At 41.6% G+C, this 22,222-nt stretch overlaps 1 protein-coding gene across 4 annotated transcripts in view; it reads right to left on the bottom strand.

Annotated features, from left to right (window-relative positions):
- Positions 1-612: 612 nt before the first annotated feature.
- Positions 613-22,222, bottom strand: part of LOC146757743 (ubiquinol-cytochrome-c reductase complex assembly factor 1-like) — a 50,517-nt gene continuing 28,907 nt past the window's right edge. For all 4 annotated transcript variants that reach the window (XM_085519432.1, XM_085519435.1, XM_085519434.1 and 1 more), the window contains 3 exons: positions 7,673-7,750; positions 5,323-5,436; positions 613-1,775 (listed from right to left, as the gene is read on the bottom strand). In XM_085519432.1, coding sequence (XP_085375558.1) covers positions 1,641-1,775; positions 5,323-5,436; positions 7,673-7,750 — 327 coding nt within the window. In that variant the 3' untranslated portion in view covers positions 613-1,640. The remainder of the gene's footprint in view (positions 1,776-5,322; positions 5,437-7,672; positions 7,751-22,222) is intronic.

Genomic DNA, 22,222 nt, shown 5'->3' with positions numbered 1-22,222 from the left:
CACTCCCATTAAAAATAAATTAATCAGCAAATTCCTACACAGCTCAGCCTTCTTTTATGTAAATACAACCCAGCTGTAATGAATTACAAGGTGTTATTATCTCACACACACTGTATAATACTTCACACATAAGAGGTTTCTCTGCTTAGCTCAGCTTTCAACAAAAGCATCTTAAATAAACTGCAAGCAAGTTGTTTGGTCTGTAATGTTTTCACAGAGAAGGGATACACCTCACACATTGAGGGTTTCTTTACATGACTCATTTTATAACAAGTTAAACTGAGGAAGTTCGCCCTGGAAAAAAAAAAAAACAACAAAATGCCTTTTTTAATACAGAAAAGGTTCCTTAAGAGAAGGCAAAGGGGAGAAAAAAACCAAGCCAGTGTATGGGAGCCTGTGTGCTGCACCCAAGTGCTGCTCAGAGGAGGGACGTCACCAAAACAGCTTCAGAAAGAACAGTCACATCCAGGCAGTCAACGGAAAGAACACATCATCAACTATGAATTATCATCCTTGACTTTTGCATAATAGCATTATCAGGAATACGCCTTAATATCAGAGGGCTGATTCTTATCAAAGTCTTGCAGAGCACAGAAAATGCAAACACGTGGATTGTACCCAGAATGGCATTTATTACCAACTACAATTTTGACAGGAGTGAAATGAAAACTGTTTTGACCTGGAAATAGCCTGGTGAACCACTCACCCACACAGTACACCTCAGCCTCTGCTGGTTTAATTAGTGGAGCTCTGGCTCCCATAATTACTGCATTGGTGTAATTTGCTTGCACAACCATATCAACTTTTAGCTGGGGCTGACAGGTCTTGTTATAAAGCCCTGGACCACTGCTTTGGGGGTGGGAGAAAGCCCAGTCCTATCCCATTAAGAGCCATGGACAGAAACAGGGATGTCACTTTCAGGAAGAAATTCTTAGACCATCACTAAAAAGAATATGGAACTATCAGCAAGGCAGAGCTCCTCTGAAATACCAAGCACTGTGAGGCGGCTTTGGGTGGCAGCCCAAACATGTTTCAGACTCTTTCCTCATTAAGATGGCTACAGCCACAGAGGACTACTGGGAACTGTGCATTATTCTTTGCATCCTCCTATTCTTGTGCAACAGAGCAGAGAGTTCCTAAAGAGGATTTTCATGGAAAATCCCTCAGAACCTGATAAAGTAATTCTTAACGCTGTTAAAGAATAATGGGCCACTCCTTCATGATACCAGGCTTTCATAATTCATTTATATCTACAATGCAAAGCTCAGATTTGTATCCACAACCATTCAGCCAGCAGAGGAATACTGCTGTTTCTGTAGGTAGCAGCTCTCCAAATGAGGCAAGGGACAGAAATGGCTTCTGGAGATAACTAAGTCATGGTTAAAATATCTGTTTTCCCAAAGATGGAAGGCAGGTCTTGCAATCTGTGTGCAAGGACCACTCCGTGCCATAAAAAGAACAGTTTCTCAAACCAAGTGAAAATTCAGAAGACTATGGCTGTCCAATTTGCTATCAAGTCACCACGGGTAAGACATCTATTTAAATACATTCTTTTTCAACAGCAGACTCTCCTTCCTGATCCCACAGCCTCAGCCCAGTTCTGTTTCAGGCCTGTTTCCAGGCTGGTTTGATGAATGTTCTTAGAGTCCTTCGTCATTGTAAACAGGAGAAAGGGGCTTGAGGATGCTGCGAGCGTTGCTCTCCACGAGAGGCCTCCAGCTCACCTCGCCCGTCAGCAGCAAGTCCTCCCCGCTCAGCGCGTCCAGGTGCTGCACCTGCAGGAGATGGGCTGTTAGCACAAGGTGTCCTGCACTCCATTCAAGGTCCTCAAGAGCTACACAAATATGTTCCTTTCTGGCATGCTTTGTCACTTTGGAGAAGTAGAGCAAAAAAGATTCATGATTACTGAAGCGTCACAGAAAGGCAAGCAGATAAGTATCTGCAGATCAACTGCAGTTAACCACGCAATGCTGCCTGCTTATGCCTTAGCTAATGCTTCCTCTGAAAGTTTGGCAACAGCACAAAGAACAGCCACGCAAAGCATTTCAAGTTCCAGGCAGTTAATTCCAATGACACACTGCTGGTATCATTATCAGCATGGAGTGCTCTAATAAGAGCGGTTTCGTGTCAGCCAAGGCTTTCCTCTATAGAGAAAGAACCTGACCAGCAGGGAACAGCTGAGATTTATGAAAACGTATGGGCTGAAGGAGCTGAACAGAGAGTGAATGCTACAAGAAATAACTGACATCAAAAGAAATGTTAAGGTGTAATGTAAGCAAAACACTTGGTGAACACTTCAGTACTGTTGTCACACGAGGTACTGTTAACACATTGTAAATGCAAGCTTGCTGCCATAGGACATTTCAGGGACCTGAGAGGGGGAAATGGGTATGAGAGAAGAAAAAGGGCCCATCAAGAGGCATTAAAACTCAGATGTACCACCTCTAGCTCAGGACATCTCCAAACACAGATTGCTGAGAGAGTCCACCAGGGAATTAGTACCCATGCCAGCCCTGTCATTGTATTCTTCTCTGTGCATCCACTAATAGCCAGTGTTAAAGACAGGATCAGCAAGAACTTGTGCAAAAGATATCTTACACAAAGGATTTACAGTGTTTACCAGAAACACAATATAATTTGACAAGCAGTTTCTCAACAGAGGGAAGAATACAGCAACAGTCACAGGATCAGACTGAAAAGCCACCTACACACAGCATTGTGTTACTGAGAGTCAACAGGCTTCCCAGCAGCAGATGAATACAATGCATAAATATCACATTACTTCCTTATTTCCCACCCCTCCTAAAATCTGTTAGTTTAGTGATTTTGAGCGTGAAGTGGTTGTTCTGTACTTAATAACCCCAGACAGGTTTCCCTTCCATAAACCTCACCAGTGACATTGGAATCCACACAGCATCCCAAGCAACGTGTGGCAATCCATGCTCAGCCTTTCCTTGCTGCATTGGGTTTGAGTAGCAAGGGTTTGGTAGCGAGGAGGGATGCAAGAATGAAGTCTGTGAGCAGAGCCCCATGTCAGACCTGAGCCAGCTCCAGCTACCCCCAGAATGGACCTACCATTGGCCAGAGGAATGATGTTAAGTGTGTCTGGGAGAACAGATGGAAGAACAAACTGCTATGCAACAGTGCAACAGCAGTTGGGAGAGACAGGTGAGAAATCAGAAATGAGTGCTGCAGTCACCCAGATGTTGGAGCAGTCTGCTTCTGAAGGGTGGGCCTCATGGTATAGAGTCATGCTGGAGCAGTGCTTGGAGAGCTGCAGTTCATGGGAAGTCCACATGGACTGTTCAGAAAGGATGACATCTATGGGAGGGACCCCACATGGAGCAGGAAAAGGCAGCAACCAACAGGTAGCAGCAGGAAGGAAGCACTAGGGACTGATCACAGCTCCTCTTCCCCATTCCCTAGCACCACCCCAGCATGGAACAAAGGTGTCTTCAGTTTGCTTTTAGTTCCCAGCCTGTTAGTAGTTAGCAACACAAACTACACTCATCTCCCTGTGCTGAGTCTATTTTGACTGCGACGGTAATTGGTGAGTTCTTATCTCAACCTGTGAGCTTTTTTCCCATCATATTTTCTGCCCTTGTTCCCATGTTCTTTTGAGGAAGGGGAGTGAGAGAACGGTGTGGTGAAGCTTAGTTTCATACCAGTGTTTTATTACCACACTTGCTCACCTTCTATACACCTTCAGGGTTTCACAGAGCTGTCTCATATTCTTTCCCAGCTGTTTTAGAGGCAAGGAACCCAGTCACTGCTAATTTGCTTCCTCCCAATTCCACTGCTCTTTGCTGAGCCTTATTCAGTTCAGTTTTTATCTTTCTCACTGTTTTGGGCCATTACAGATTATTCAAATCCACAATGGTGTCATAGACTTGAAAAGTGGCACCATAACACAACAGTTTTTTTTCTTCCTTAGTAGTTCTGAGCGCTTGTTTTATTTTTATCAAACACTACTGAGCAAAGTTGCCATTTCCATATCAAAATTATAATCTCAAGAACTCTGCGCTCTTCTGATAGCCTAGAGCTCATCTCTTTAAACATAAAGCTGGATCTGTTTTTCTCCCTTAGTGTACCCACTTTGCTATTGTCTTCACTCAACTGCACCAACCACTTCTTCACAGTTACCAATCCTTACTGCAATGAACCTTCTCACTTTCATTAAAAAGTGAGGGCTGATTGACCTCTGTTGTCTATATTTCAATAGGTTGCTTGCCTATGAGAGTACCTTCACTCTTCCCCTGTCACTGCTCAATTTTTTTCTTTCTTGTAATAGAAATCATTGTTGAGGTGGGTTTTTGGTTTTTTTGGATGTTTCCTAAAGATCCATAAAGAGGATAAGTCAGACACTTGTTATCTATAGTGATGCTTTCAAACCACAGATGGGTGAGAAATGACCTGCCTCCACAGAAGCTGTGCTGACTTTTCTCCAATGTGCTACATTTATCTGTGTAATTACTATTTCCTATTAGGCTGCTGAAAGCTTCTTTCCCGTCCTCTGCTTCAGTATATAAAGTTGCTACACACTTTCCAGATGGCAGTACACAGCCAGCGCACACTGCCTGCTGGCATTCCAAAGGCGTCTCTGACAAATTCCCTTCATTTTCCATTCAATTTTCTGAGTTACACTGAAATACATCTCCAACTCCCTATCTGGTCCTAAATACAGCATTGGAGACACTACTGAGAATGCTGCTGTGGAGTTTCTGGTCTCCAATTTCCTGTCCCACAGCTAAACCCTTCCTTCCTCCAGCCCTCTTCTCACCCATTTTCTGTCTTTGGTACGTACCAGGACCCACATTTACCAGGTCCTACCCAGTACTTCCCAGGAGGTTTCTGAGCCAGATTTCTAAAGGTTGAGAGGACAAACACTATTAAACATTTTCCTCTGCATAGTAACTGAATGAACCTGGAAAAAACCTTTTATGTCTTTCCCCCCCAAAACAGAAGATTTTTAATTACTGTGTGTAAACCATTTCATTACCAAAATGTCTCCACAGCACCAGGTATGACTGTACGAGTTACCACCCACTGCCAAAACACTGAGTCCCTTCATGAAGCGGGTGCAGAAAAAGAATAAGCAGGGATGCTCTCAATCTTCTGTGAGTTTCTCTCCAGACATTATTCAAACTGCAATGAATCTGTTAATGTCTTTACTTTTATCTCCTTAAAAACATTCAGCGGGTTCTTAAAAAAAGTGATATAGATAAAAACAATGGAGCTATGCATTACCCAAGCAATAAAGATAAATACTCAACACCCTAACCAAGAGAATGGAGAGAAGCTGTGCTGTGAGCTGCAGTGTACCTGTTTGCGCACATACTCCACGAGTAACTCCAGATGCCGAGGGTCCTCACAGTTCCTGTTAAAGAGGTTCCTCCACAGAGCTGCTGCCAGAACGTGATCATCGGACAGGATTCCCTAAAGGAAATATAGAGAGGGGTCAAAAAGTGCACATGAAGAGGGTCTGAATAAAAAATAACTGAAACAGCATAGTCAGAAGTGCTATGGAAGAGTTCATCCCTTTGTTCTTGGCACTGGTGAGACCACACCTCAGGTACTGTGTTCACTCTTGGGCCCTTCATTACAAGAAGGGCACTGGGGGCCTGGAACGTATCCAAAGAGAGGCAATGAAGCTGTGAAGGGTCTGGAGCACAGAGGGAACTGCGATGGTTCAGTCTAGATGAGAGAAGGCTCAGGGGAGACCTTATCACTCTCTTTAACTCTCTGAAAGGAGGCTGTAATAAGGTGGGAGTCAGCGTAGTGATAGGATGAGATATCATGGTTTTAAGTTGCATCAGAGGAAGGTCAGGTCGGATATTAAGAAACATTTATTCTCAGAAACAGTGCTAATGCACAGGCTGCCCAGGTAACTGGTAGAGTCTCTGCCCCTGGAGGTGTTATACAAATGTGAGGATGTGGCACTGAGAGACATGGTTTAGTGAGCATGGTGGTGGTGTGTTGGCAGTCGGACTTGATAGAGGTCTTTTCCAATCTTAACGATCCTATGATTCTACTCTAACTACCTGGCACCTGACAAAATGAGAAGTCTCAAGCCCACAGCTGCTGTAGGCTGTACATACAAAAAGACATCAACATCACTCTTTCCCTGAATGGAAAAACCCTGGGCTTAAATTAACTAATTTAACAGAACAGTTTATAATAAATATTCTGGCAAATTAATCTGGAAAAAGCCTCAGTTTGGGTATTCCTAAATGTAGGAGCTGACAAATGCATTTCTAAAAGCAAAGAAATGAGACAATCGAACTGTAGGAGCTGGAAGGAGCCTCTGGAGATCTCTCATTTCCACCTTCCTCCTAAAGCAGGTTCCCCAGAGTAGGTTGCACAGAAAAACATGGAGGGGGTCTGAATGTCTAAAGAGGGTGATTCCAGAAAATTTGGGCAGCCTGTTAAAAGGCTCCATCACTCTGACAGTAGATAAGTTCTTCCCAATGTTCAGATGGAACTTCCCACGTTCCATTTTGTGCCTGTTGCCCCTTGCTACATCTCTGGGCACCACTGAGAGAAGCCTGGCTTCATCCACTTGACTTCTGCCCATCAGATATTTACAATATCCTCAAAAACAGCACCACCTCACAGAGCTGTGTGAAGGCTGTGATGCTTGGAGAAGAAAAACTAAAAGGATACAAAACATGATGCTGCAGAAAAGTAATCACGTCGTTGCAATTTTGCTTTCCTTGTCTATTTTCCATTTAAATGAGGAAAAAATGAATTATTCATCAAGTACTACCTACATTTTTCCAGTTAAATCTCGTATTATTTTTGGCTTACACAAGAACCACATCCAGAGGCACTTTTGTCTAAATTCTCTCTTACCTTTATTGTCTTTTTAGATTATATGGTGTTAGCACTATAGTCTCGTAACTTCTGTCTTCAGCTGACATGTTTGCCAAAGGCAAGAGAAGACTTTAAAATATTCAGTTAAAAATAGAAGAGGTCAGCATTTGTCTTTAATCTAAATAGACATCTTGTTTCCACAGAGACTGCAAGCAAGAAAAATAAAGACCAGGAGACACATCCTGGCTATGCTTAAAACTAGATTAAGACCTGCAATCAAAACACTGTTCAAAACTCCACAAAGTTTACAAGATATTAATGATGCAAATCAGTGTCTTAAAAAGATAACATCATTATGTGAATAAGAAGAGTATCTGAAGATCAATATCCATTAGAGCAAAAATATTAACTACTAGAAAAGCTGATGCAAATGTATTTTCCCTTTGGAAGCCCCAGAGATGCTTGTACACAGTAGCTCCAATTATTCACCAGATAATTCCTTTAGAACTCTCTCACTCAGTCACTCCCTATAAATACTCTTTTTGCTGTTAAAGTATAACTGAGTACAATGGGATTCAGAGGCAGAAAATGTCATTGACAGTACGGATGGTGAAGAAAAACAAATAGAATTTCTTCTTCTATGTCCCATGGTTTAAACTGGTATGTTAAGTGCTTTCTTTTCTCCTTGAAAGCACTGTAATTCAAGGCCTAGGATGATCACTAAGAATTCTGCTTCTAAAACACAACATTTCTCTGAGGATACACAGCACAAATGTGTTACTCATCTGCAGCATTCTGTGCTCAGTGACACAGACGGGCCAGTTTTGTCCTGCACGTTCTCTGAAAACATCCCTCTTACCTCATCATATCCAAACAGAGCTGCATAGAAATTTTCTACCATTCTTCTCAAATCTTGCTTTAGAACAACAGAATTAATCTGCAAAAGAAAATAGAAACACATTTGTATGGGTTCTGAGGAGTTGGTGAAAAAACATCTCTAGAAAAAGAAGAAAAAGTGCCTTGGTCCAAATAGGTTAGGATTTGGTTGTAATGACGTTCACATAGTCATAGGTTTTAGAACAGTTTGCAATACTCTTAATTTTGTATACAAAAGAAAGACAGTCAATGTTACTATATTCAAATAACACAAAAACTTCAATCACTAGAGCTGGTGTACAGGCACAGGAGTAGAGGGGAATAAAGGCAACTGTGTGAAGAGTGAAGGCAACGTTGTTCCCTTTAAGTAGCAGCACTGCCCAACACAATGAAGACTTCTGCACTTTAACTATTAGGGAGGTTTTCCAAACCTTGGGTTCATTCATACGGAGCTTTTAGAAACTCTGTAATCTTCCAATAATTTTTCTAAAGCAAGGACTCCAAAGCTGGACATTCCATCACCAGGAGAAGTGATGTAATGCTAAAAATGGAGGCAACATCCCTACCACTTCTTGATTACTTCTCAATATGGTTGCACGCATTCAGGAGTCACATTTCTGCTCTTACAGCATCTCACTAGAAGCTCAGACTTACTATTGTTCACAAACACTACATTTCTTTCAGTTTGTAATGATACAGCTACTTCCCCCCACGCTCTGTGGTTCAGTTTAAGTTCCATGCTAACTTTGACATAATTTAACAATTGCTCAAATAGATGCTAGTCTGGTCTTCGCCACTCACTGGCTTTTACAACTGACCTATATGTAAGCTGAAGACAGAATGAAAAGCGATCAACTGCTAGGTCCAGAGCGATGGCTGGAATAACTCACGTGCACCTCCCTGGTGCAAACTGCCTACTCCTTTTGCCTGTATCTTTTACCTCAACCAACAGAATAATTTAATACACAGCGCTTCTCCCGTGGGCTGAGCTATGCTTCCAATGCTAAATCATCTTTTCATTTATTTATTTTACACACCTCACATCTTGGAGGCAGCTTTTACAAATAACAAAACACTGGAATACAGGGGAGAAAATCAGTTCTCCAATGCAATGAGCGCTGCTGTCTCTGACGTACAGCTTATGGCAAGGCTAAAGAAAAGCTGTGAAATAATCACATCTAGTATCTTAAAGCTCATGAAAGCATGAACCACAACCCAGTACATTCTTAGCATCCCTAAGAGACTCAGCTTGGTGCTCATACAACAAACTTCTCTAGCAAAGTGTGATTTCGTTCTTACCATGCTAGCTAATCTCCAATTCAAATCCTCTTCCCTGAAGCCACTATCTTTTTTCATCAGTTGATTTTTATAGAAATGCATATCGTGCAAACACAAGGAAAATTCCTTTCATGTCAGTTACTCATATTTTTCCATTAATATAAACTATTAAAATTCATGCAGATATTTTATAGGCTATCAAGATTTGGTGACTGGTTATTACTGAATGTTTAAAAAAAGAACTAAACATAAGAAATCAGAGGGTTAAATGATGACTGCAACTTCTGTAATGACTTAATTAAATTTTTATTGAGTACATAAACTATGATGTCATTTCTACCCAACCATGCTCAAACTTTCTATGCATGTCAGAGACCGTGGTTTTTCTCAATAGAACGTACTTCTAAATAAGCTGCACTTCTACAGCTCTAATAAGGGGGAGCAGGTCTCATGTAACACACTCAATAAATTATCCTTCCATTTTTAAACAAACAAATTCCATGAGTTATTATATATTTGCCACGCACTTTTTATGACATAATAAAAATGTTACCTCAAGGATTACTTAACACATACTACAAATGTTACAGCAGGCAACTGCAAGGGGCAAAGAAAACAAATAGTCCCATTACAGAGACAAGTCCTGGACTATACGTCCCTGGGGACACAGCTTTCTGTACTAAAAACAAAGAGCAGCAGCTTTAGGTTAGTAAGAAATAGATTGATGAAGGAGATAACCAAGTTAAACAAACACGGCAGTAAATACATCTTAAAAGACAAACAGTTTAAAATATAAAATGTGACTTTGGGGATGGAGGAGTACCTCAGGCAATAAAATTACATTTAAAGGAATACTGCAGTTTCTGAAGAATACTACAGCCTACATTAAGTACAATCACTGCAGGGAAAAAAAACACCCTCTTCTTTTTAAAGGAAGAAAAAACGAGCAAATCCAAATGAGGGTTTGTTGGAAATGCTTCCTCTTCTCGAACATGTCCATATTCTTACCACTAGCAAGTTTCACGATCTGGTTGGTCATGATTCCGCTGACTCTTCCACAGTTCATTATTAAGAACAAGATCTGCCAGGCAATTCCAAGTGAGTAATTGCTAATAACAAGAAAGAAATCAATAACATCTGGAGCTCTTCTAAGAACTGAGCCCTTTGCCTTCTTTGCAACGACCCATTGTAGAGCTATCACCAGAATAAACTTACATCCATCACCTTAATTGACAAACAGAACCATCTTAGTTCAAAACACGGAGTGTGTTTTTGTACATCTTCCTACTACACGTGACAACTTTTCATTAAAACACTCAATCATCCCACACTGCCTGCAAAACTACAGCATTGTCATACTGCAGACAGAAACCTCATCTTCAGCTCCAACAAGTCCAGCATGCTCTGTTCAGCAGCCAGATGCTGAGGCTTACTGCTATACCTGGCAACTTTCTACATCATGTCACAGTTGGGGTTTTTTTATCCTAACAGAATTTCTAGGAAAGTAAGAGAAAACTCCTTTATTGCATATGCTAAACATGTATGGAAACATCTCATGTGCAGCTACAGTTAAATGGAAAGCTGCTTTAGGATAAGTCTGCATTAATCCCTACTGTTGAATGGAGAATGTTCTTTCATAACAAATGTCCTTCTCACCTCCACTTATCATTTACACAGAGAAGTACCAGAGTGCAGAAGCTGGAAAATAACATGCTGGGATGTGCTCTGCCTGCAAAGGGATATTCGGCCCATGAGATCAGCCCAGCACCAGCACAGAGCAAAGATCAGACCATGTAACAGGGATACTGGATCGTCAGCTGTTTCCCTCAGTGTAGATGTTCCCATTGAGCCATAGCACATGTGAGTGCTGACAGAGCTGCCATCTCCACAGGCTACATTATTTGTAAGTATTTTAACAGGAGTTTCTTTTTAGTATGTTTTTTGCCAGCATGTATTGCCCCTAAGCTACTTTAACACATTAATCCATCCATAGACTATAAAGCCAGAAGGGACGCTTCTAAGCTCACCTTGTGCAAGCACTGGTCATTGAATTTCATGCAGCAATTCCTCTCTTTAGGCCATAAGTTATGGTTGAACTAGATTTTTTTATGAAGAGATTTCAGCCAGAAGAAATGATTAGATCATAGAACCTGACCCTCTGCATATCACAGGCCATTACATTTCACTGAGTTCCCTCTGTACTAAGCTCAGTAAGTTGTGCTTGGCTAAAGCATATCACCCTCACAGCTGAACATGTGTATCTCATTTCATATTTGAATTTTCTGGCTTTAGCTTCCACCCCCTCATTCTCATTATGCCATTCCTGCTTGAATATAAAGCTTCTTCTGTACCATACAATGCATTTGCTCCTGCGTACACACACAGTAAGAGCGTCACCAAAGTCATCTTTTCTACCAAGCTGAAGTAAGTTTGTGCTGGGTGCACTGATGTGCTGCATCACCGGAGCACACCCGCAGCAGTCATAAGCTGCAGCAGCAAAGTAGCATTTAATGCTGATGCAGTGAAAATAGCCCATCTCTTGTGCAAAACAAGTCACACAGGTATGAGAACCCTTCTGCTGTTATGACTGAGTCTACTCCAAGGACTGCTGCTTGCCACGCTGTCATAAACATGAATCACTCTTATTTACACTTTTGATTATTGGAACAGTCAGTGTCAGCAGAATTTCCTGAAGAAGACACAGGACAAACCTTTCACAATATTTTTTTGCCATTTCTCTGGCTTTTTTTTTTTTTTCCTCTCCACACCTTTCCCAAATCTGCATTTGGAAGGAATGAGTTACATGCAGACATCTACATGACTAGTAAATAAAGTAGCCACATACAGTTCTATACAAACAGTCAAAGCATTTTGCTGCCCTTTTAAGAAAGGCACATGGCACAAAATGGAGAAGACTACAGATAGCCCTTTTACTCCTGCCAATAGCAGAACTACTACTTGTAAGACAATAATTTTGAAAATGACTGAGACTGCAGTTAAGATCAAAAAGACTGAATTAATAGAACAGATTAAAAATACCTTCCCAGTAAGGGGCCAAAATGGCAAACTCCTTCAGGCAACCTCACAGAGCTGAATGACAAAGAAATGGCAGAAATTATTTTTCCAGTCTTCATTTCTTGAGTCTTTTATAAACCACTGTTGCTTTGTCTGCAAATAAGGTCAAGTTTACTGGCTTGCAATTAGCTGCAGCTGTGACTCCCCGTCCACTTTAAAATACTAACTTTTTGATGAATTCTCTAATTTTCTAATTAAAAGACATTAATTTTGTAATGCACCACAGCAGACAATTAACTTCAGCAAATGGTCTTTAAAGCCTTTTAAACGTTCAGTGACAACCTATTTCAACACTGCGCTAACCTACATTAAAGCTAAATATATTTTAGATCGTATCAAAACCAGTTTCTGCCAAACGTTAAATCTATTAAAACAACATGTTATTGGAAAGAGCTTTTTTATGCTTTGCTACCTTCATAACTGCAGTTACCAATAACACACCTCAGAGCACTTATGTTTTCCAGGCAGATATAGAAAAGCAAGTTATACTACATTACCTACATATTCTAGCAAAAATAATGGTCACCCCTAGATGTCTAGTAGAAGGCATATTTCTATCTTGCAGTCTACTCATTTGGAAACATTGCCATGGTAACAGTAAAAAAAAATGCAGAGGAGGTCACCATACAGTCCTAATCACATTAAATATATGGGGGCTTATTCTGAATTTTTCTTTTCTCTGTAGTGCATGGCTGGCAGAGCTCGCTGACGATCTCTCAAGATTGAGATCATGGAAGAAAGGTCGAATTGCTGTGCTCTGTCTGGTTGTGCTGGTTCTCTGTAGGGGTGAGCAGGTGTAGAGGATTTCTTGCTGTAATGCCTCTCAGAAAAATCACTTGCTAAAATCCTAAAAGCGCTGATTAAAATGCTTCTGAATGTGCCAGGAGCAAGAATTCTGACTGAGAGACTGAAAGGAAGTTACAGTCAAGTTTAAGAGAGGCACTTGGAGAAGACAGCAGTGAAGCAAAATAAATCATTAGTGTAGATATTCACCACGAGCACTTAACACAGATCCCATAAAACCTGATCTCATTACTGAGACAAACTTGAGTAACTGTGAGAAAGAGTCACATGCAACTGTACTGGAGCAGACTAAGGGTCCACCCAACACACCATCCGGCCTTCAACAGTAGCCAGATACACTGAGAGATACAGCAAGAGTGCAAGCCATGCACTTCCTCTAAGCGTTCTCCCAAACACTTGGAGCTCAGGAATTTCTTAACCCTTGATATGTTTACATAGCAACCTTCAGAAGGTCTCTATTTCAAACAACTTATTCAGTGAACTACCTGCATCTACAATATGTTTCAGTTCCCTGCTAATATTTAATATAATTGAAGGGCCACGAAGCACAGAGTCTATGTTGACATGTATTTCAGGTGATCCAGGGGAGCACAAACTGATAGAAATGTAACTTACATTGGTAAAAATTAGTAGGAAATACAGTAATAAATGAAATGAAAAATCACAGATGATTATGAGCAGTAATACTCAGTGCTGATAGATGTACTAGTAGTAGATGTTAAGAAAAAGCAGTCATAAAATCAACAGAACAATGTGCCCCTGTGTAACTGCCATCATTCAGGAAATGGATCTTAAAGGGGTTTTGTGGATGAATCTCCCAAATTTCAGCTCAACATTCAATAGTGGAGAAAGATGAGCAAATTTCAAGAACTGTTAAGAAAGGAATAGAAACCAGAACAGAAACTCTCTTCCGCCACAAATCCATAGGGTGCCTGTATATAAAATGCTGCACAAACTTCTTCCATGTTCATTTCAGAAAAGACATGTTAAAAAAAGGTAGAAAACAGAGAGAAGATCAAGGTGATACACGAGGAGATGCTTGCTGAACTCAGGTAGGAAGGAGAAAGATGATGATGGGAGAGGTAAAATCATGAGTGGTACAGAGCAAATAAGCAAGGAATTATTCCTCTCTTTCTCATAAAAAAAAGAAAAAGAAGAAGCTGATGAAGTGTCCAAAAATACTTGAAAAACAAATGGAAATAATTTCTCATGTACAGAAAGTTTTCTTATTAATTGGTAGAAGTCACTGCCACAGGACGTTAGCAACCAAAAATAAAAAAGGGTTAAACAAACAAACAAACAAAAACCTCAACACATTCACAGAGGATTACATAGAAATTAAATAGAATCATAGAATAAGCTGAGTTGGAAGCAACCCACATGGATCACTGATCCCAGCCCAGCACAGCAGCACTCCAACCCAACCCCAGGGCTGAGAGCGGTGTCCCAGCACTCCTTGAACTCCAGCAGCTCAAGGCTGTGCCCGCTGCCCTGGCAGCCTGTGCCATGCCCACCACCCTCTGGGGCACGGCCTTGCCCTGACCTCCAGCTGCCCTCCTCTGACACAGCTCTGTGCTGTCTATCAAGAGCTGTCCCATTCCGGGTGCCGAATCTGCCACTTGCTCATTAAACTCCATGCAGCTGGTGATTGCACAGCCCTCCTGTTTGTCAAGACCTCCATGCAAGGCCTCTCTTCTACAGAGGGAGTCAACAGCTCCCCCCAGTTTAGTGCCGTTAGCAAACTTATTAGTGTACCTTCAAGTCATCTACGAAAACATCACAGACAACTGTCCCTAAAACAGAGCCCTGCAGAACCCCACTGGTGACCAGCCACCAGCCTGGTGGAACCTCAGTTACTACAACCCTTTGAGTGCTGCCCATCAGCCAACTGCACACCCATCGCACTATGACTGTATTCAACTGTATCTGTGCATGAGACAGTTTCTGCACAACTTTCACATTACTCATTAGCAAATACTGACAGGGCAAGACAGAAGAGAGATGCTACACATCTGTCCTGCCTATTATCCCTCTTCCCAACTATCTCCAGTCACTGATAGTAGTACACTGGATCTTCATCTGACAACAGAAGATGGACACTTAATACGTGCTGTTTCCCTATGTTTTTCACTGATGTTTGCAGAGAGATTGACATCTCTCTGTGCATCTGCTCCCCCCCAACTTGCAGCAACACAGCTGCAGTCCATTAGATCACAGATTCTGATCCTCAGCTCACTTTGCTGACTTCCTATTAATTCCTTATTTCAAGCCAGTGTGATTAGAAAAGAAATGCTGTTCATAGCACAGCTATTAGAAGTCTTACAGGAACAGGCTGCTATGCAGAAATGCTGGGAGAATGATCCTGCTCGTAGCAAATAATTATCTCTCCCTGGGGAAAAGAAAAATAAGGAAATGCTTTCTCCAAGGAGCTTCCAAGTTTCTTCTGGGTAGCAGCAAGGAAGTCACCCAAATCAGCTGTTCTGTCTCCTCTGCAAAAAATCTCTCCACAAAAAATCAAGGAATTAATTTCATTTCAAAATGGAGGGGCGATTGTTAGATTCCACGCAATTAGGAAGCAATCAACCAGCCTAAACTTTGATGCTAACACCTGGTCCTGCTGCAATCTTTACCTCTTAAAAGAAGCCAAGACAAATGCAAACACTGTCTCTGAAATTCCCTTCTGCTGCATCTAAGCTTGGTTGCATTTGCTCCATCAGACATCCCACTATCTTCCATCATGGCCCTGTTTATATGTGACCTGTTGGACATTCTACCATCAGTTGTGCACTTGGGTAAAACTGAAATTTGAGGTTGCACTGCTTTTATCTTCTACCAGTATTCTGCACCTTCTGGTTTCAATCATAAGCTGAGAAAAACCTGATTTCCCCAAGCACTCCTCCTCCCCAGGGCTTCAAGCACACGCATGCCATGGAATAGTTAACAGTTAAATATTTTCTTGCCAATATTTTAAGAGTGCAGAAGGTTCCAAATTGCTGGTAAAATAAACAATGCCAGACTGTGAAAACTCCTGCCTGCCATATACTCTGATGTTAACAAGAGTTTCTTTATTACTGTAACCTTTCAGAAGCGAACAAAAATTATTTCTCTACCCTAGCTCTGCCCTCGAGTAGAAGGCAAAGGAGGAAAGCAAACCATGAAAAAGCTGCATGGTAAGATACTGTGAGTTTTCCATCTCACTTCTGCATTTCATTCAGGCTTGATGCTACTGTAGATAAATAAACTTCCAGAAGATCCTAGAAGAGTGGGCAAGGGTTTGAAGAGGGCAAAAATTTCCTCGTGCACTTTTTCCTAACTAGTGCATATTAAACCTATGTATGGGGCCATCATCAACTACGGAATTAAACAGGGAATAGAAAGGGGTAAATTTAGGATGCTCTCAATCATGTTATTTTCCAGCTCTCTGGCATGTAACTGTCACCTGGGGCTATAGCCAGGGATTCCACCAGCTACACAATCTCCACCACTTTCTCAATTTCAGAGAACTAAGACTTCACGTAGAAGCTGCCAGTAGACAAAGCAGGCAGTGCCTGTATCACTCAGGTGACATTCTGAAAACAACCGCCATTCACAGGGCTGCCAGCTTTCTGTTATCAACACCTACATTTGATATTTATGCCCAAGCCATCTGAAAATCAACTCAGATCAGTGTTGCTTATTTTACATACAATAAGACTTCACTGATCCAGGCTTCCATCTACATTATTCCGCAACACAAAACAAATATCCTTTTGTATATGCCGTTGTCCTTGTGGCCACAAAGCCAACTGACCAACCTGAAAATCAACACGATGCAAGCAACAAATAGAGATCACTAAGATCAGACATGCTGGTATTCTGGTAATATTGTTTTAACCTTTCATGTTGTTTCCTGCCCTTTGAATATGGAAACAACATTCAAGCTCTTACAGAAGTGTAACAATAATTAGCTATTTAATACCAATAGAGATTGAGCAAGTGCTGTTTGTGCTCCAAAACAAAAGGGAACAGAAATAATCAAATCTACTGAGATTCCCAATATAGAACGGAAAACAGAAGTCTGTCTAGGTGTGCACAAAAGCATCACACACTGTTGCTTGTGTGAAAGTAAAAGACAGTAAAGAAGCATGAAAGACAGCATTGAAATTACTCGAATACACTGTATTTGCACTCCATGACCGTTGTCATTTATTTTACTGTTGGAGTTGTTAGCAAAAGCAGTCATAAAGGGCTTCACAGTACTGAGAGTTTTATAAACAGGTAAAATGGGCTGCAGAAGTCAGAAAATGAAGTAATAAAATAAACTGAATTCTAACAGAAAAATATAAACATTTGCAACCCACTTACCTAGCCAGGCTACAAGGCAGCGCAGTAGGTGCATTACAAACACAAAGACACTGCATCTACAGCAGAATTCAAGACTGAACTTTGAAGGAGCTGTACAACTCAAGTGGCATAGAACCATCTGCAGGAGCAGAAAGTGTACTTTCTGTACTTTACACTGAGTAGATGGGTTGAACCCAGTCAAATGACATTGAACAAGAATAAGTGCCAGGTCCTGCACTTGGGTCATAACAACCCCATGCATCTGTACAGGCTTGGGGGGGAGGGGCTGGAAAGTTGCCTGGCAGTAATGGACCTGGGGGTCATGATCAACAGCCGGCTGAACACAAGCCAGTGTATTCAGGTGGCTAAGAAGGCCAACAGCAGTCTGGTCTGCATCAGAAATAATGTGGCCAACAGGACTAGGGAAGCGACCACCTCCTTGTACACGGCACAATGAGACCGCACCTCAAATATTGTATTTGGTTTTGGACCCCTCATTAAAAGCAAGTGTTCATGTCAATAAATAAAGAAACTAAAGAAGAAAAAAAAAAAAATAATCTGGAGTTGAAAAAGACAGAGCTGTGAGAATGATTCAACTTGCAAATGTAGGTTTGAAACAAGCAGACAGGAGGACAGACCCCAAGCTTTCTTTATGGACTTCTGCAATAGTTGCTGGAAGAGTGCATTGTAACTGAGGCAGTGTGACCATGGAATCAGTGAAGCCATATGGCAGGCATAACTGGCACTGATGATTATTAGCTGAATTAAACTGACTACTAAAATGATTAGCTGAACATGAAAAAATGCAAGAAGAGGGAGCAAGGATGTGTCAGTGACAAAAGATGCCCTTCAAAGAAACAAAGAGAATTAAGAGAAGACAGTCAAAAGGACAAGGTATAGGAACACACTGATTTCTCTACAAAATGAGAGTCAGGAAATAAGTATGAGACATACTGACAGGAGAAACATGAAAGCAGGCAAAAAGCCCCAACAAAAGGGAAGAAGATAGAAGCTCAAGTGAATTCAGGTATCAGGGTAATAAAAAATGACCAAGGCCAACAAGGGGAAGAAAAGAAAAAAAAAACCAACAACATAATAGCTTGTGTAGGAAGGCACTTCAAGGATCACCAAGCTTCAGTCTCCCTGCTGCAGGGTTGCCAACCACTAGATCAAGTACTAGGATCAGGTTGCTCAGGATCCCATCAAGCCAACTCGTTCAAGCACTTTACCACTCTCTCAGTGAAAATCTTCCCCTCAACATCTAATCTAAGTCGTCTCTCTTTTAGTTTAAAACCATTCCTCTTTGTACTATCATTATCTACTCATGTAAAAAAAAAAATCATTTCCTTCCTGTTTAATATCTCCCTTTAAATACTGGATGGCTGCAATGGGGTCTCCCCCCAGTTTTCTCTTCCCCAGACTGAACACCCTAAGCTCCTTCATCCTGTTTTCACAGGAGAGGTGCTCCAGCCCTCTGAGAATCTTCATGGCCCTTGTCTGGGCCCTCCCCAAAAGCTTCACATCTTTCCTTTGCTTGGGGCCCCAGACCTGGATGCAGCTCTCCAGCTGAAGCCCCAGGAGGGCAGAGAAGAGAGGGACAATCACATCCCTGCTCTGGGCCAACCACCCAGGATACTGTTGGCCTTCTGGGCTGCAAGCACTCACTGGCTCATGTTAATTTTTTCATCTATCATGACCCCTAAGCCCTTCTCAGCAACACTACTCTCAATGAGTTCTTCTCCCAGTCTGTGTACATACCTGGGATTACCCTGACCCAGGTGCAAAACCTTGCACTCTGCTTTGCTGAACCTCATTAGGTTCACATGGACCCAGCTTTTGAGTTTATCAATGTCCCTCTGGATAGTATCCCTTCCTGCTGCTGTTTTAACCGCACCACTCAGCTTAAGTGCCAAGGTGACTGGCAGAGGGTGCACTTGATCCTAACATCTACATCATCTACATCACTGATAAAGATGTACCAGTCCCAACACAGACCCCTGAGGGACACTGCTCATCACAGGCCTCCACCTGAACATAGTAATTGACAGCAACCCTCTAACTGTGACCATCCCAGCAATTCCTTATCTACCAATCCTGCCCGTCAGAGCAGATTTTGGAGAGGAAGCAGAAGGTAGCGGTGACTTTCTAGTCAGGGTGAAAACCACAGGCAACAGCATTATCAAAATGTATTGAGAACTCTCGATGCTTCGATTTAGAAGAGACACTGATCTAGATATTTTGCTTAAAAGTACACACACGTTTTCCTTGCAGCAGCCTAATGTTATAAATGTAGTTGTTTAATAACATGAAATACTTTGCTGGGAGAGACTCGCAAGAATTAGCTAAGGAAATCAGTTCATCTCGGTAGTGGAAGTTTGGGACAAACTACAAGAGGACAGGAATTTGATAACATTCAAAACACCCGGTACAACACCACATTCTTTAACTTTGCATTGACTGTAAGCAAAGCACAAGCAGAACCGTGAGTGATGCACAGAGCAATGACAGAAGCCAGGCAACACTGACTATGTAACTGCTGCACCAGTTCTAACTGCTGTTCCAGTCCTGCTGAGCCTGGAGACTGCTGCAGGTTTGATATGGGTCCCTTCCCTGTTTCCACTGTCATCGCTATGCTGTCAAAAGAAAAATAATACAGTTGTGGTAAAGAGCAGTTCTGTTGCCCAGCATTGGATTTTGGTAGCCACACTCTGCTCTGGGTATTTGAGGAGTGCAGTGCAGCACTTTGTGCCCACAGCCATGGCACAGTAACATCACTTTTGACATGCGAGTCTCACAGGTGTAGTGTGTGGGGAGTAATGGCAGAAGCATTTCTAGCAAAGGCACAAGGCAGCTTCCAGTGTAGTTCTTGCAAGCATCAGGGGGAGGCACAAAACAGACCAAGGACACTGCTGTACAGCAATAACATCCAACACACCTGGGAAACAAATCAAAATCTTTAAGTCAAATTCTGCAGCAAACTGAGGCAGGCCAGTTGAAAAGAACTCAAGCATATATTACGACTTCAATGCCAGGTATCCTTGGCATGTGGTAAACATGCCTGTTCAGACCGTCAGGCACATCAGTCCCACAGAACCTGGTTCTAGAACTACATTAAAAACAGAACCTGTGGAAGAGCCCATTTCTAACCTCTATGACCTGCCAAAGCTAAGCTCTTATCACCATGCACACTACCTGTGCCAGGCTTCCTCATAGTTCAGGTATTTGCAAGGCAACATACAACACATAAACATCCTTCTGCGTATTTAAGTTATAAGCAGATTATACTAAACATGCTCTGGAAGCAGTGTCTGGTTCTCTTTTGCATTTATGAAAGGACAAACAAACGGAAGTTTACTGTGAGCTTTGGAGCTTTTTGAGAAGTGATCGAGAGTTTCTGTTTCATTCCTTTTCTGCTTGTATCCCTGTTTCCTTTATATGCTGGTGGACTTCACACAATCACAATGAAATTCTGACTTTGAATTTGGTGTTCTGAAATCACTTCCTGGTGACATTCTGAAGGTGATTGCAGGCAAAGCAATCAACTTCACGTCCTACTGATGAAGGCAAAACCCCTTCCACGCACATGGCCTTGCTGCAGCTCCATTAGTCACCAGACCCTTCGTAGGCTGCTTTATTTTGCTAAAACAGAAGCAACAAAAATCCCATCTTCTACATGAGTTGCCTCAATGCCCTCACACTGCCAAAGAAACAGGCCCTACAATGGCCTACAACACTCCAACCACCAGAAATGAATATACATTCACTCTACACGATCACAGGTAATGCTCTTTTGTGCCAAGGATTTGTGTGTATTTTACACACCAGACACAAGTGCTGTCTACAGACATTGTTTCTCTACCTAGAGAAGCAGTTTAATGCTCAACTTTCTGTGTGGATTATTTTCTTAGAGAGAGAAGTAAAACCATCATCTTATACTTGACTGTCAATAAATGTATTTTTTCTGTACTTCTTGCCCTTATCAACTGTGGATGAAAAGCTCTGGTAACAAAAAAACAACAAAGAGAGCACAAGAATTACTGTGGATTTCACAGAATAGACACAGCTTGGTTTTCATGCTCTGCAAATATAGCTGTTATTATCCTAACACTCTTCTCCTTAAAACGTCCTATTAACATTGCATATTTAAAAATACGCGGATCATTTGAAACTACAACTTTTCCTCTTTGGTTGTACAGATAAACCAAACAAAATCATGCTTTCCTTCTGCTCCAGTTCTCCTCCTGTTATCCCATAACAACATACTTGGTGTTCTGTGCATCCCCCTTTGACCCATGATTTCCCACAAGACTTTAAAGACCTCCTGAACTTTCAATCACAGTGGGTGAATCAACAGCATACTTCACTCAGTGCAAAGTTTGAATTCAATCTGGAAATGCTATCAACTTTATGCTGTGCCCTCATCTCCAAAAGCTATTCCAGAGTCATACTGGTCTCACTCTGACTGTGATTTCTGAATCCTTAGGTAAGCGTTAGATTTTTAATTCTCCACAAAAATAACAACTTGAAATGAACTGCATCACGTTTAGGCAAGCCCAGTAATGCAGGATGTACGCCTGTTTGCTTGTTTTATTAGAGCAAGGCAAGATGATATTTTAATCTTCCAATGTCTTTTCACAATTAAAAGACAAAACCGTGTTCAAGTTTACAGAGCTAAATTCTGCTCTGTTACACTGATGTGAACCATGTTATTGATTCTGATGGTGTTACCTCAGATGTACACCAATGTAACTGAGAGCAAATTATGGGTCACTGTATATAAACAGCTCTGGCTATGAGTATAACAAAGGCTGCATTGTGCTATGTGCTGCAGAGCCAATAAATGAATTCAAAAGACACCTAGATGTGTTCCTGGAAAAAGGGGGCAGGGGTCCTGAATGGTCTGGTGGGAAAACAGGAAAGTGGGATTAAGATAAATTAAAACAGGTTTGGCATGCCGGGCTTGTCAGCCCCTCTTGTTCTTATCTCTTTTGCAGTCTGCAGAACATGCCTGGTTATAAAATGGAATTGTTCTTTTGCACTGAAAATGTCTTAT

The sequence above is a fragment of the Coturnix japonica genome, chromosome 19 (genome assembly GCF_054131305.1).
Source record: "Coturnix japonica strain WE chromosome 19, WE-NBRP24, whole genome shotgun sequence".
NCBI lineage: Eukaryota > Metazoa > Chordata > Aves > Galliformes > Phasianidae > Coturnix > Coturnix japonica.
The sequence above is the reverse complement of the archived record's forward strand: the minus strand, read 5'-3'. Positions and strand labels throughout refer to the sequence as shown.